This window comes from Lagopus muta, chromosome 17 (assembly GCF_023343835.1).
Source record: "Lagopus muta isolate bLagMut1 chromosome 17, bLagMut1 primary, whole genome shotgun sequence".
Lineage (NCBI taxonomy): Eukaryota > Metazoa > Chordata > Aves > Galliformes > Phasianidae > Lagopus > Lagopus muta.
The window spans coordinates 12,605,822-12,619,056 of record NC_064449.1 but is presented as its reverse complement, the minus strand read 5'-3'; the positions used below and the strand labels follow the sequence as shown (position 1 = coordinate 12,619,056).

Below are 13,235 nucleotides of genomic sequence, written 5' to 3'. Positions count from 1 at the left end.
CTTGTTAAAATATACCTTCTGTTACATCAACCAAAATGTGAATGCTACCATAGTGATATTTGCTAATTTAGGTTTCAGATAAACCTCTAGACATAGTCAATACAACAATAGGAATGTATGTGTTGTATGTTGTAATCCTATGTTACAATCATACCAAATCCAAATGTTTTTGTTTGGGTTTCTGTGTGTATGTTTTGTTTGCTGCTGCCATTGGGTGTTTTTGTTTGTTTAATTTGCAGCTACTTCCTGCTATCCAGCCTCTTCCTTCTTCTCCCAAAGAAACCAGCACTAAAGCCTCCAGGTTATTTAATAGCTTTAGTAGAAATGCTGGGTGACTGCAAAAATAATGCAGTTCAGCACTATTTTCAATGGCCTAATTTTGTAAGTGGACTTGTTCATCTCACTCCTCTGAACTTACTATTGCAAGCTAAGAAAAGTGTTAAAATAACCACTTATTCCATCTTTCTCTGCCCAAGTAGTCACATCACTTAGATTAACAGCACAAGCAGGGATTTCAATGTAGATGCCTCCTCACCACTTATGGTCAATCACCTGAGTTCAAGCACATGACAAACTAGCTATTCTTAAAGCAACTTCAAGTCATTCCGTATCTCTGAGTAGATGCCTAGATTTCTCACTTTCAATCATCTTCATTAGCTTTGTCTCCATCCATTTCCAGTGTCAGATTAGTCAGAAGAGGCAGCAGTGAAGGTGGATCAGTGTTTCAACTAGTCTGTAATATCTCAGATTTAGCAGTGCCTAATGCAGCAACTTGGTATGGTCGTAAGCTACATTTCATGCAACAGTAACTGTGACAAGCCCAAGGACCTGCTTCATGCCCCAGAGCACAGATTTTCAAGCAAAGAAACAGCAGTATCAGTTTTACCCAAGCTTCTTAAGAGATTAACCCCATCCTACAGTCCAAACTCTGCCCTGCACCATCATGGCAGCAGCTATTCCCTGCTGAACAAACAGCCTGGCCCTGCCCCAGGCACACACCCATCTCTCAGCAACAGCCAAACATCAGAGCGCAACAGGCACTGTCCAGGCCATAGGGAGGATGCAGTATAGTGCTAACTCAACTTATGGCAAATAACTTTGTATTTTGATACATCGGCTAAACACAGTCCTGGGAAAAGTGAAAAATATGCACAAAAAAAAAATTGCTTTCTGTTTTGATACAGACATTTGGGAATCGTTTTCAAGAGGGCTGCTCCAAAAGTAATGCCTCCTATTTTATTATATTGGCCCACAACATTAGAGGGAGACGTTGGTGCCATGGTAGTAGAGTTTGAACCTTCCTGCCAATATTCCATTACATTTCATTGCTGGGTGACAGATGGCAGCAAAAGGGCAATCTCACAAAATGGTGTCTGACATGGAAGTGCGTATGAAGCAAAGTTGAGGAATTCAAGTCCTCTAGGGAGGAAAAAAAAAACACCACCCACTGAAGCATTAATCAATGCTTCCTGAACATTTATCAAGACCAGTTTATGTGAGCACAGTGCAGGAGTGGGTGGTGCATTTCAGCAGTGACAACAGCAGCAGTGGTTCAAACCCACAGGTGCAGACTTTCACAAGCATAGCATGCAGGCTCTTCATCACTGGCAAAGATGCACAGCTACTGGCTGTGATTTTGTTGAAAACAGGTGTTCTGTAGTTCCAAATTTGCTCTCCCAAACACTGTTACTATGCTCACTGAATCTCTTGTAGTTTTCATGGACTTCAGGACCAACCTAGTGTCACAAGCTGTTCAGTATGTTCTGATCTGGCTGATTGTTTCAGGTTACATTTGAATCTGAGACAGGATGTCTCAGGAGCAGAGGCAAGCAAGCTATGCACTCAGAGCAGCACAGAGGGTTACAAGTTTTAGTCAACATATACACACACAGGCATTCATTTTTAGATAATCCTTGCAAGCAGGAAGCAGAACCTCCCTAAGCAAGTGCACTATTACTTTCTGACCCTTGAGAGACAGCAAACCACCAAAAGGAGAGAGAAGGACTATGCTGGCAGTGGATACTGTAGGCAGCACCAGCTGGGCATCCCCTGCTTCAAAGGGCACTTTGCCTTTCATCCCCTCTGCAATCGCTCTCCTGCTTTGATTTCCCCAGGGTCTTCAAGGTTTGTTCCATTGCATGCTGTGCCCACGCAGCCAACACATAATACAGAGCCCAAGAGGAACAACTGTTTGCAAAACAAGCCTTTGCATAAACAAGATAAACTACCAAGGTCGGCTCTATCTACAAAACAAGATACTTGCAGCTACAGCTACAAATATCAGTTCCCTTAAAACAGAATGCTGTTTCATCCCAGGATCATTCTTCAGTCAGAGGCTGTTAGGTCCCCAACACACTGACCATGGCTTGTTGCAGCTTATGTAAAGCTACTAACCCATAAATTGGGTACGTAACTGAGATAATGCAGCACTGCATTGGAGCCATACCCAAGAAAAATCTCAGGAATAGTTTTCAGCTTACTAAAGAAGAGTTATTCAGCTTAGTAGTTGCTAATCTTGACATACATAAGCTTCAGGAATGCAATACAAGCTAAATGTATGCATGTGTAAGATGATATCTGAAGAAGGAACAAACACATCAGCACAATAATCAAGACCCATTCAGCTGTATCCTCAGTTTATAGACACATACTTCTATACAAGCTAGTAAACAGAAGTAGGTGCCATTCATGCCAAAAGGTTATCAAAGTTTAGACACTAAAGTATCAGAAGCAACTTGTAACTAGAACTTCAAGAACTGTCCAGAGAGCATGTAGCTATTACAGGCTTCTGTATCAATAAGGTAAAATGTCTCCACATTAAGAAGATTCATGCAATAGGAAAGTTTGTTACTCAATAAACACTCAAGTAGTAGCCAAGTCATCTATGACCCTGAACAAGGAGGATAAGCGATAGTCCCTTAGATTCAGTGTTCCTGATTATACGCTCTAGACTTGAAAATATCCACTCACCGAAAATTACGCATTCACGCTTTGGTGTTGGGCATGAAATCAGTTCATCTGCCAAAATATAACCTGTTATGAAAGATGATAAAGTGAAGCATCACAAGTGATTTAACCATAGGATAGCCAAGCTTGTCTTGCTTTAATTAGCCCTAACTCAGAGCACTGAATTAGCACACAGCCTCTCCAATGCCTCTTCTCAGATACTGTGCTACAGCTTGACATCCTCTTCATGACAGCCACTTGACACTCTGTACAGTGAGAATCTTGAGGTATTAGTCTAGTTCAAGTTCAGCTTTTAAGCCCAAACTTATCCCTTGCAAAACCTGGTCCCTACTGAAGAACCATAATGCTTTAAGTACCTTTACTAAGAAATAAGTTTTTGCCTCAAATTCTAGCATAACTTCCTGTTCTAACTGCCATAACATCTACAGAAAGTTTCAGAAATTAACTATCCATGGTGCGTAACTACTGCTGCCATCCTCTTATTAGGCTAGCAAGTAAACTTCTTAAGGCAAAAAATATTACTATTTCCTAAAGGATGGTCATGTAATTACTGCCTCAGTTAATAAAAAAAAGCTTCTTATTTTTGCAATTTGAAAGCACTGAAGATTTACTTCCATCAGTGCAACAGTAAGCATCCATATTAGAGGGCAGTGCTCCATGGAAACTGTTCAACAAGCATGTTCCCTATGACTACACATAAGAACAGGAGCAGATACTCTTTACAACCATAAGAAATGAATATTTAGCCAGCATTGCTTCTTTCACTGTAAGTCTGAATGACCCAGATAACGCATCTAATATTACTATAGACTAGATTAGATCATTGCCTATCAAACAATTTTAAGAATGTTAAGATACTGATAACCCCTGTAATGATTAAAAAAAATAAAAATTAGCCAGAGATATATTATTTAAATGCCACAAGTAGGATAAAATGTGACTATTCACCTGAAATTTAATAATTTTTTTCCCCTTCCAGTTTACTGATGCTTGTAATACGAGAATTTTAATAAGCATTGGGCTTTCTAGTGCTATTCTCTTTCTGCAGAAAAACAGTGATCTAGACCGAACCAGCAACGACCAACTCAGACATTGACACAGTCTTCAAGCTAAACCCCTCTCTCTAGTGGTAAGTTCTTAAGACCAACCTACTGTCTGCCTAGTACTATCTCCAAATACTTGGGACATAACATCAGCTAAATGCTGGAGCTCACATAACTTGATGGGGTTCAGAAAATATCCCACTTCAGCTTAGTTCCACTCAGCTCTAACAGAAACACTTTTCAGAGGTTTCAATTAACAGTTGCTTCAATCCCACTACAGAAGAGTAAGACTTGGACAGAGGCTATGGTATCTAAATATTAAGCACTAGCAGCTCTGTAAGAACATATCATTTAAAGCACAATACAAACTAAGAACATGGTAGTAATTTCTCAGGGCACTTACGTAGCTTGTGTAGTTATATAAAGTTAAAACAACATGCCCAGTAAGGAACTGTATATAGCCATCGGACATCCTGTCCCCACTGCCAGCCCCCCTGCTGTTGCTCCCCATCTTGGTAGGCAAGGGACATCAAGGAAGCACACGTCAGCTGAAACATGCAAGACCACAGGATCACAGTGTTTAGTTATAGCTGCAATTACACTTTTCTCTTTTTAAAAAAAAAAAAAAACAAACAAAAAACAAACAAAAAACAAACAACAAAAAAAAAACCACTCCCTATACAAACCCATTCCTGTATGTCAATGATGGTGATTAGATCATCTGTTCAAAGAGTCTCTACACACACAGGGTACTTCCCAATCCTTTGGGCAAATATGGTCTCCTCAACACTAAATAGCTGAGTCACCACAATATTTAGCTCTACCTTCTGAATACAAGTCCAAGAAGTTATTTACAGCTGGAATCATCCTGAATGCTTTTACATTCACATATGTCTAGCCAAAGCAAACTTTGGAAATCCATTACAGCTCAGCTTAATCATGCCTATTGCCTCAGGCTATTTCATGCCCACAATAGACAGTAATCCTTAAGAGGACATCTCAGACTAATCAAAAGAAAGTGGTTTTGCCCATGAAGTGACAGAAGTAAATCTATATCACTTTAAGACCAGATTTTAGCTTCTCAGTACCAAACTAAAATGTATAGAATTTATACATAAAGGATACAAAACATGCACACAGGTTTTTTCAGCTGTTTGTGCTTAAGAGTTTGTATTAGTTACTCCAGAGAAAGCAGAAACCTGCCTATTGATCACTGTGCCTGTCCATTTACAGGACAAAGAGCCAGGAAATCCAAGTCTTTGCACAACTGTTGTTTTCTCTACAGGGCTAGCTGAGATTTTTAATAGTGAGAGATAAAAAATAAAATTAAAAAATAAAGATGAAATTAAGCTTTTAAGAACAAGCCTATGATTAAGTAAAGGAAAGTTCGACTTCAGACCTAGAACATTTTGTTCACTGAATTCCAGTAATGTCAGTCCCACTCTGTTTGTATTTAGTCTTTTATGGCATTCCCATTCATAGAATCATAGAATTGAGGTTTGGAAAAGACCTTAGAGATCATCAAGCCCAATGGCAAACCAAACACATGGTAAACTGCAATCCAGTAAATAATTTATAATCCACTGCTCCAACAGAAGCACTGGAATTAAGAATCCAATTATATCCTAATAGTACATCCCAGCAGTTCATCATTACAGCAGGGCTGCAGTAGTCTATACTTCTGTTACAGCTGATCAGCTACTAGCTTATTGCCAATCCTTGTTGTAGGACTTAAACTATTATATTCTCTGAGGGAAGAATAAGCAAGTTCTTTGGGGAACTGTGAACAGTTTACAACTAAAAACAGTATCTTAATTGTGTTATGTGGACCTAAACAGTAAGACTTGAGGCAGTATTAAGCTGATCAATTTCTGTATCTCTTACGGTAGCTACTGTCTCCTCATAAGCTCAACCAGGGTTGAAGGTGCAAGCTGTAAGAACTTTTAATTTCACACGCACTGTGACCAGCGTACATTCCTCCTGCACAGCCTTGGAGGTACAGTTCAGTTAGAAAAATTATCAACATAAAACAAAACAAGCTGCATGAGGAATGTAAGCAGTCTACCTAATACTCCTTCAATTTTATGTGAACCAAGATCACAGTTTTTTTTTTTCCCCACACTTGTTCATCCAGGTAGAGACTGGGAGAGTTCAGTACTTAGCACCACAACTTGTTTAGCTTCCCCAAAGACCACTTCCTGCGTACTTCATTTCTCCTTTTAGCTGAGTATAGAGAAGACTTAGTATAAGGGAAATAAGGTTCCATCAGCACCAGGCTGAATTTGAAATTGAGTAACCAGCTACTCTAGCTACTTACAAACATACTAATTAAAATATCTACAGATAAGCAGTACAGTTTGAATTGAGATGCAGAACAAATCAATATAGAATTACTGATACACAGCAGTTGTAAGAAACTGTTTTTGATTTAACATCATAAAGCAGTGTAGTAGATCTGTCATACTACTCATTTCAAATATGACAATTTAACTGTAGCCAAACCTATTCCTTGGAAGAAATCCGAGAAGAAAAAAAAAAATTAAGCTGGATGATAATGAAGCATTATGAACAGGAGTGAAGGCCTACTCTTGTCATAAGAAAACTCCCTACTGGCCAACAAGGAGCAAGGAGCTAACGCATCTAGAGTAGACACATATAATGTAAGTTAGAGTTGATAAAACCATACTTCATATATCCAGCCAAAACAAACACGACCAGCTCCCACACGTCTTCTGATTCTCCCCATTACACTTGTCATGTAAAAACAGGTGCTGAAGTAACACTAAGGAGACTGATGAATTCCTGTCCCAGTCACTAATCTTAGTTTCCTAGTGTGGAACACTGCTTTGGAGCCACTGCTCTCAGACTGAGGGAGTGGAAGTGGAGTGGGGAGGCGTGAGCCCCACAGAACAATCCAGTTCAACAGATCAGTGGCATGGTCCTAAGGTTTCCCACACTCCTCTGTGCAGTCCGCTCCAGCACACGCTCAGTCCTCCCAGTAATATCATAACATTTAGGATCAAAAGCAGGTGGTGGCAAAAAATAGCATGTGACTTCAGTAGGATTCCCTGGGGAAGTTACTAGCCCCAGACTCAAACCAGAAGTGCTCTAATGCTCACACAGACAGTGTTGTAAGACAGAACTTAGCCCTCAGAAACAGTCACGTAACATGCAAAGCAGGACACTACACCTATAACATCAACCATAACATCCACTTATCACTGCACAGCCAAAAACAACCAGCAGGATCAGTGACACCTGCTAGCTTTAAGTTGTGAGAACCAAATGCTTCTTCTTAAGGTGAGCCCGACATTAAAAATACCTTGAATCTTCATTTTCTTACTCAGACAGCTGCCCTTTACCATGAATTAATTGTATTACAGCAATCGCTACTATCCTGTAGGGTTAAGGGGGGAGGAGGAGTAATTCTTCACTATATTAAACTCTCAGCTCCAGTGAGTAGGCAGGTGTGTGCTCACGTTGGCACAGAGCAGATATTTCTGGAACTCACTGCCCAATCATTTTTTCCAGCCTTGGTCTCCTCCCAGAATGACCAAGGCAGTTCTCACAGTCACCCGAAATCCCTCCCCAAAAAGGAACTGCAGTAGTACCAAGTCTCCCAGAGGATGGGTCTACAGTTCATTTTTGAGATGAAAGACTGATTTGACAGAAGAAGGCTGGGCAGAGACAGCAGGGATGACTTGCCAACTCCACTTCCTGTTCCCTCATTCATTTAGAGAATTCCTTTAATTCCTTCCTGCCTTACACTGCATGCTCGCTGCCTGTTGTTCTCCCACTCCGTTTCTAACCCTTCTTTAGCACCAAGTTACGAAGGAACAGAGAAACCGGCTTGGCTGCACAGCACCCATTAGAGATGGACCTCTTCCAGCACTGATGCTACTCATAGGCCATCAAAACTGCGCCGTTTTGAAGAAGGGCTTTCTTTCTTTTCTATATCGTTGTGTTTGGGAGGGAGGCAGAGGCCCTCGGGCCCTGGACCCCCAACCCGCAGCCACACGGCTCCCCGAAACCCGGAGGCTGAAGGTCGCTGTGAAGAAGAGTAAAGCCCCGCGCACCCCGAGAGGCGACGGCTCCCTCAGAAGCGTGGGGAGCCACTCTCCCTTCTCGGAGCGGCCCCGAGTGACTCTGCACAAATCGCGCCCGGCGGTGGATGGGGGCGCTGCGCCCCGCGGTCCGCACCGCACGCTCCCCTCACCCCGGACTAGGCCGCGGCCGCCCCTCTCCGAGGTGCACGGGGAGACAGACGGGAACAGCCCCCACCCTGTGTTCCCCGTTTCCTTGAGCTCACCTGGAAGTGCTCCTGGAAGCGAATAGGCAGGATCTGGGCCATGGCTAGGGGAAAACTCTCCAGGGATGGGTGCGAGGAACAAGAGATGGAAATAAAGCGGATGAGAGGGCACAGCTGCACCCCGCACAAGGCGAGGAGAAGCGCGGGGAGACAGAGCTGGGAAGGGGAGGGGGAAGAAATGGAAACGAAGGGCGACGCAGGCGCGGTATCCTCACAGAGAATGCGCCCCGCTGCCCTTTTCTGCCTCGCGGGGCCGCTCACTCCGGAGGTGGGATCACTCCGCTCCTCGCAAGCTCCGCCAGGGTCTTCTCAAATAGTCCCGTGCCGCCGCACCTTCCCTCCCGTTTCTTACCCCCTCGTCTTCCGCCTGTCTCTCAGACCGTCACCGCCTTTCCAGCCCACATGGCTCCCGCTGAGCAGTGGGGAAACGACTGCCAGGACAGGGGGCTCCTCCGTTCCGGATCGTCAAAGTGCGATATTCTTCCGCAGCGCCCCGAGACCCAGCCCCCTCCCCAGCTCCATACGGCGGAAGCGGGCGGGGGTCTGTCCCGCTGACTCCTTGCTCCGCCGGTGGTACGGAGGCTGCCCTTCGAGGCAGGGTCCGATAGCGGTGTTGCTCTGCCCTCAGCGCTACCCGCCACCGCTGACCAAAAGGGAGAGGGGCTGACAGGAGCTGAAGGACGGCTATCGGGTGTTGTGGAGCCCTCGCCGTTGAGCTTTGAAGTGGAAACACAGATCTTTCCACGAGATGACATCGTGAATTGGAAAGCTGTTGAGTAACTGAGGAGTGAGGGGTCCGATGCAAGCCATAAATCAGAGCTTTCTGTTATTTTAAAACCTTGATCCCCATCGACGACCCATCAAATGGGGGACGCCCCGCACAGCCTAAAGGGGAACCTGGAGGGCTGCAGGTGCTGGGGAACTATGAGTAGAAGGCACAGGGGCAGAGGTGCCGCTGAAGGAAGAATTAGGAAATACTTCTCAGAAGGAGTGGTAATGTGTTGGAACTGGCTGCCCAGGGAGGTGTTAGAGTCACCATCCCTGGAAGGTGTTCAAGAAACATGGAGGCGTAGCACTGAGAGATGTAGTTCAGTGTGAGCGGTTTGATAGTTGGACACAATGACCTTAGGGGTCTTTTCCAACCTCAATAGCTCTGTGGTTCTGTACAGCCAAATCCCTCAGGAAGTCCACTTTCTACGTCCCTCGATGGTGGTAGGCACCGAGGAAAAATGGAGCCAAGGTGGAGACGGGGGTTTTTGCTTTATAAAGTCACATAGCTGAGTTGCCTTCACCTGTGCTCACAGGGCTGAGCTGGTCTTTTCCCTAGGTGCTCAATCAGTGGTTCAGACCAGGACTCAACAATTCCCATACACGTGCCCACTGGCCAAATCCTGCTAATTACAGCATCCCATCCTTTTCATGATATAAAAAAAAAAAAAAAAAAAAAAAAAAAAAAAGCATCTTACTTTGTATATATGTTTTTGGCACTCTATTGTCCACTCATGTTTTCCTCCTAATTTTTGCCTTTTCCATCCAGTTCTGTGTTTAAAGAACTGTTCTTTTAACGTCTTGCTTTGCTGAGCATATAGGTTGGCTTGTTTGAAGCCTGATCAGCTCTGAAACATTTGTTGATAGTGTTTGAAGTTCTGTGGTTTTCACCCGTCATTGTGCACATTCCTGGCGGCAGGTTGGTGAAAACAGTAAATAACAGCATTTTTCAAAAAATAATCTGAAAGTTTTCATATGTATATATTATATATATATATAATTGCTGCAGCACTGTTTAATAGGTGAATGTTTCATGCTTAAATTCCTTCTAGTTTGTTCTCCAGCAGAGACATGAGTTTTTACACACATAGCATTGAAAGGAAATCTTTTATGGTGGATTTACTACAGACACTTTCTTCATGAATTTATAGGCTGGTATGTGAAGTCCCATCCTGTATTCCCTATGCATGGAAAGCTAAGCTGGAGATGATAAATTCTAATGGTATTTTATGTAAAAATGTATAGAAGTGTTGAGGGATAATAGCAATGCAGGCTGGGGGTCTTCAGATTCCCCACAGAGCTAAAGCCATGATGGTAATTCACTTGTGACTTGCAAGCAGTACACCTGTCTTTCCTCCAAGGAATGATTTCATTTAAAGAAGCTATTTCTGTCTCTCTCTGCATAGAGCAGTGACATTTATGCTCTCTTTGTCTCAACATCATCATTTGGTTCTTCTCTGGACATTTGCATTCTCCAGGTTTGCAATGCAGATGCTGAATTGCTTGCATGGTAATGTATCGGGCAATTGAAATTGCAACTTCTTCATCTTAGTAAAAACAGAGGTCTATTGGTCAGTGATGCAAAGCAGAAGAAAGGGTGTGAGAATCAATATCTGTCTTCAAAATTGAGATAGAGGGATCAGGGCTGCTTGCTGCACAAAACTTTTTTGAAGCTGAATTCCTTTAGAGAATTTTCTCAGGCAATACATCCATGAAATGGACAGAGATTATATGTTCTTAGAAAATACAACCAGTGAAAAGAAAGGTGGTAACTAACATAAATCAAATGCGCTTCTATCACTAATTTCACTAGTTCTGGAATGACAGAAACCTAACTGTACCTACAAGTAGACAAAATAGAATCTTAGCCTAAATGGGCTTAAATGCCATTCAGCAGAATAACTAGTCAGCATGCATAAATAGACTATTGGAATAAAAGGCTGGAAATGGTCTAAAGAGGTCTTTGGTTATTACCTCTGCCCTACAGCAAGATTTAGTGAACCAATGTTTTCCAATCACAGATTAATAAAGTGAATTAGGAAATACTGACTATATTGACTGTTATGGCCTTTCAGCAATTTACTTCAAAATAGACCCTTGACAAGGAAACTTCAGTGTTCATTTTCTTAACATAATTCTATTTTCCAGGAAACAGAATAAAGCCAAGAAAAGCATAAACCTAATTATATTTGATAGCAGTAAAACATGCAGATGGTAAACAGACTTTTCATTTTCTGTAGGGCTGTTACAATATTCATTCTCTTCAATTAATCCTGGAAAGAAACATTTGCTAAAAACATAAGCTATGAATTCTCCGTCATCTCCAGGAGCAGACAAGTCGTTTATGGTTATGCTTCCACTATGTTTTCCAGTTTGCTCTTTTTCATCATAACAAGATTCCAGACCACTGGCCAAATTCAGCCATGTGATGGAGAGGAATAGACTCAAAGACAATAGATTTTTGCAAGTTTCATGAGAATAGGCAGCCAAAGAATGGAGACTTTTAATTAGACAGACTAACTGGTAAATCTGTGAAAAAAATGAACCCAAATCATGGAAAAATAAAATCTTTGATCAATGCTAGCACCCTTTTGCATTAATTATTAAGGAAATGCTTTTTCCACTTTATGGCCAAATTCCTGCTTTTGTAGAAACCTGTATGCTTTTCTGCGTTAACTTTAGAGACAAATAGGTTCAGAAATCCTCAACCTCCTCCTGAAAACAGCATTATTTTTCTCAAGTTTACCCTCTTCAAAAACAGGTTCTTAGTAGACCGTGTAATGCTATCTTAGTTAACAGAGCACCCACCCACTTTTCTTTTTACCTCTCCCATTACATTGTAGGATTACAGAAAGCTGAAGATGAAATCACTAGTTTTCTTACTCTCATCTTTCTCAGTTGAGAGTTGTTTGTGAAACAGGTTTCAATAGGAGTTCTCCACACTTCATAGTTCTTTGTGATATATACAACCTAAAAGTAATAGACTGGCTTCTCTGGAACTTCAGTCTTAAGTAATATTTTCAAGACACCAACACAGATGTTTCCCAGAGAGGTTCAACAGCCATACACATTGCTACCTTCCAGATTTTTGAGAAAACCTTCCAGATTTTTGAGATTACAACATAAAGTGTAGGATTTACACAGATTGACACAAAGTCATCAGAACAGTATGTCTAATCGACCTTTAAAAATATTCCTACCAGAGCTAACAGAAGCAATATGTAAGCATTTCTTGCTAACTGCCATTAGAATAAATTTAGATGACACAGTGATTAAGATAGCTGTGCCCCTTTATGCCAGTGCTTTCAGTGTAACTGATACTTCTTGCGTCAGGCATATTAAGCAAAGGGAAAAAGCTCTTATGCAGAGGCAGCCTTAACAAATAAGAAAGGGAATTTGTAATCCTGTCTTTTTAGAGTATAGTTAATCTTCTTAGAGATGCACATCTTTTAAGAAGATCTGCCCAGATTACCAAAAAAAAGTGTTTGGTACTCTTGCTTTTTCTATAAGCCTACAAGAACAAAATCTACAACAGCAAATTGTAGGACATCTACAAAAGCAATATCAATTTCAGCAAAATATGCTGTGCCACATATGTATCTTTAGAAAATGAAAAGAAAAAAAAAGGAAAGGTGAAAACATAGAAAGTACTAATTGAAATATATATTTAGTATTTTGTTGCCATAATTTGCAGATGTTTGGTGTTCATCATAGAGTAATATGACTAGATGAAACATTAATTTCAAAAGAATGTGTGAAGGTCCAGATAAGCAGTGGCTTTTATTTATCACCCTCTTTCTGCACCAAGAAATATTGCACCCAGGAAGTAAGTAAGTGTCAGAGTTCTCCCCCTTCCGTACTGGCTATCATTTGCTGAAATTCAACCAGAGCTTGGTGTGAACACTGGATCAAGTAAGGTTGCATTATCAGGGCAAATCCAAACTTTTTGTGCATTTCTATCTATTGTCATTTTATGAAACATAATTACTACTACTAATAAGCAACTCTTCTTTTGTTTCTTTGGTTATGCTGGAATGTGAGAGCTAAATAAATGAAAGAACCACAGACTTTGTCTGCCCTCCCGAAGATCTTTAAATATCTACATGCTTCTTTCCTAGCCCAGAATGTTATTGAGAAAACATACACTG

At 41.6% G+C, this 13,235-nt stretch overlaps 1 protein-coding gene across 7 annotated transcripts in view; it reads right to left on the bottom strand.

The window, feature by feature from the left end:
* The window catches only part of LOC125701542 (clathrin heavy chain 1-like), a 50,694-nt gene extending 42,144 nt beyond the window's left edge, over nt 1-8,550 (bottom strand). For 6 of the 7 annotated variants that reach the window (XM_048963703.1, XM_048963702.1, XM_048963704.1 and 3 more), the window contains exon 1: nt 8,320-8,550. In XM_048963703.1, coding sequence (XP_048819660.1) covers nt 8,320-8,361 — 42 coding nt within the window. In that variant the 5' untranslated portion in view covers nt 8,362-8,550. Of the gene's footprint in view, nt 1-2,970; nt 3,034-8,319 lie in introns of all 7 variants that reach the window. The other variant, XM_048963707.1, reaches the window with a different exon arrangement.
* Between the last annotated feature and the right edge of the window lie 4,685 nt (nt 8,551-13,235).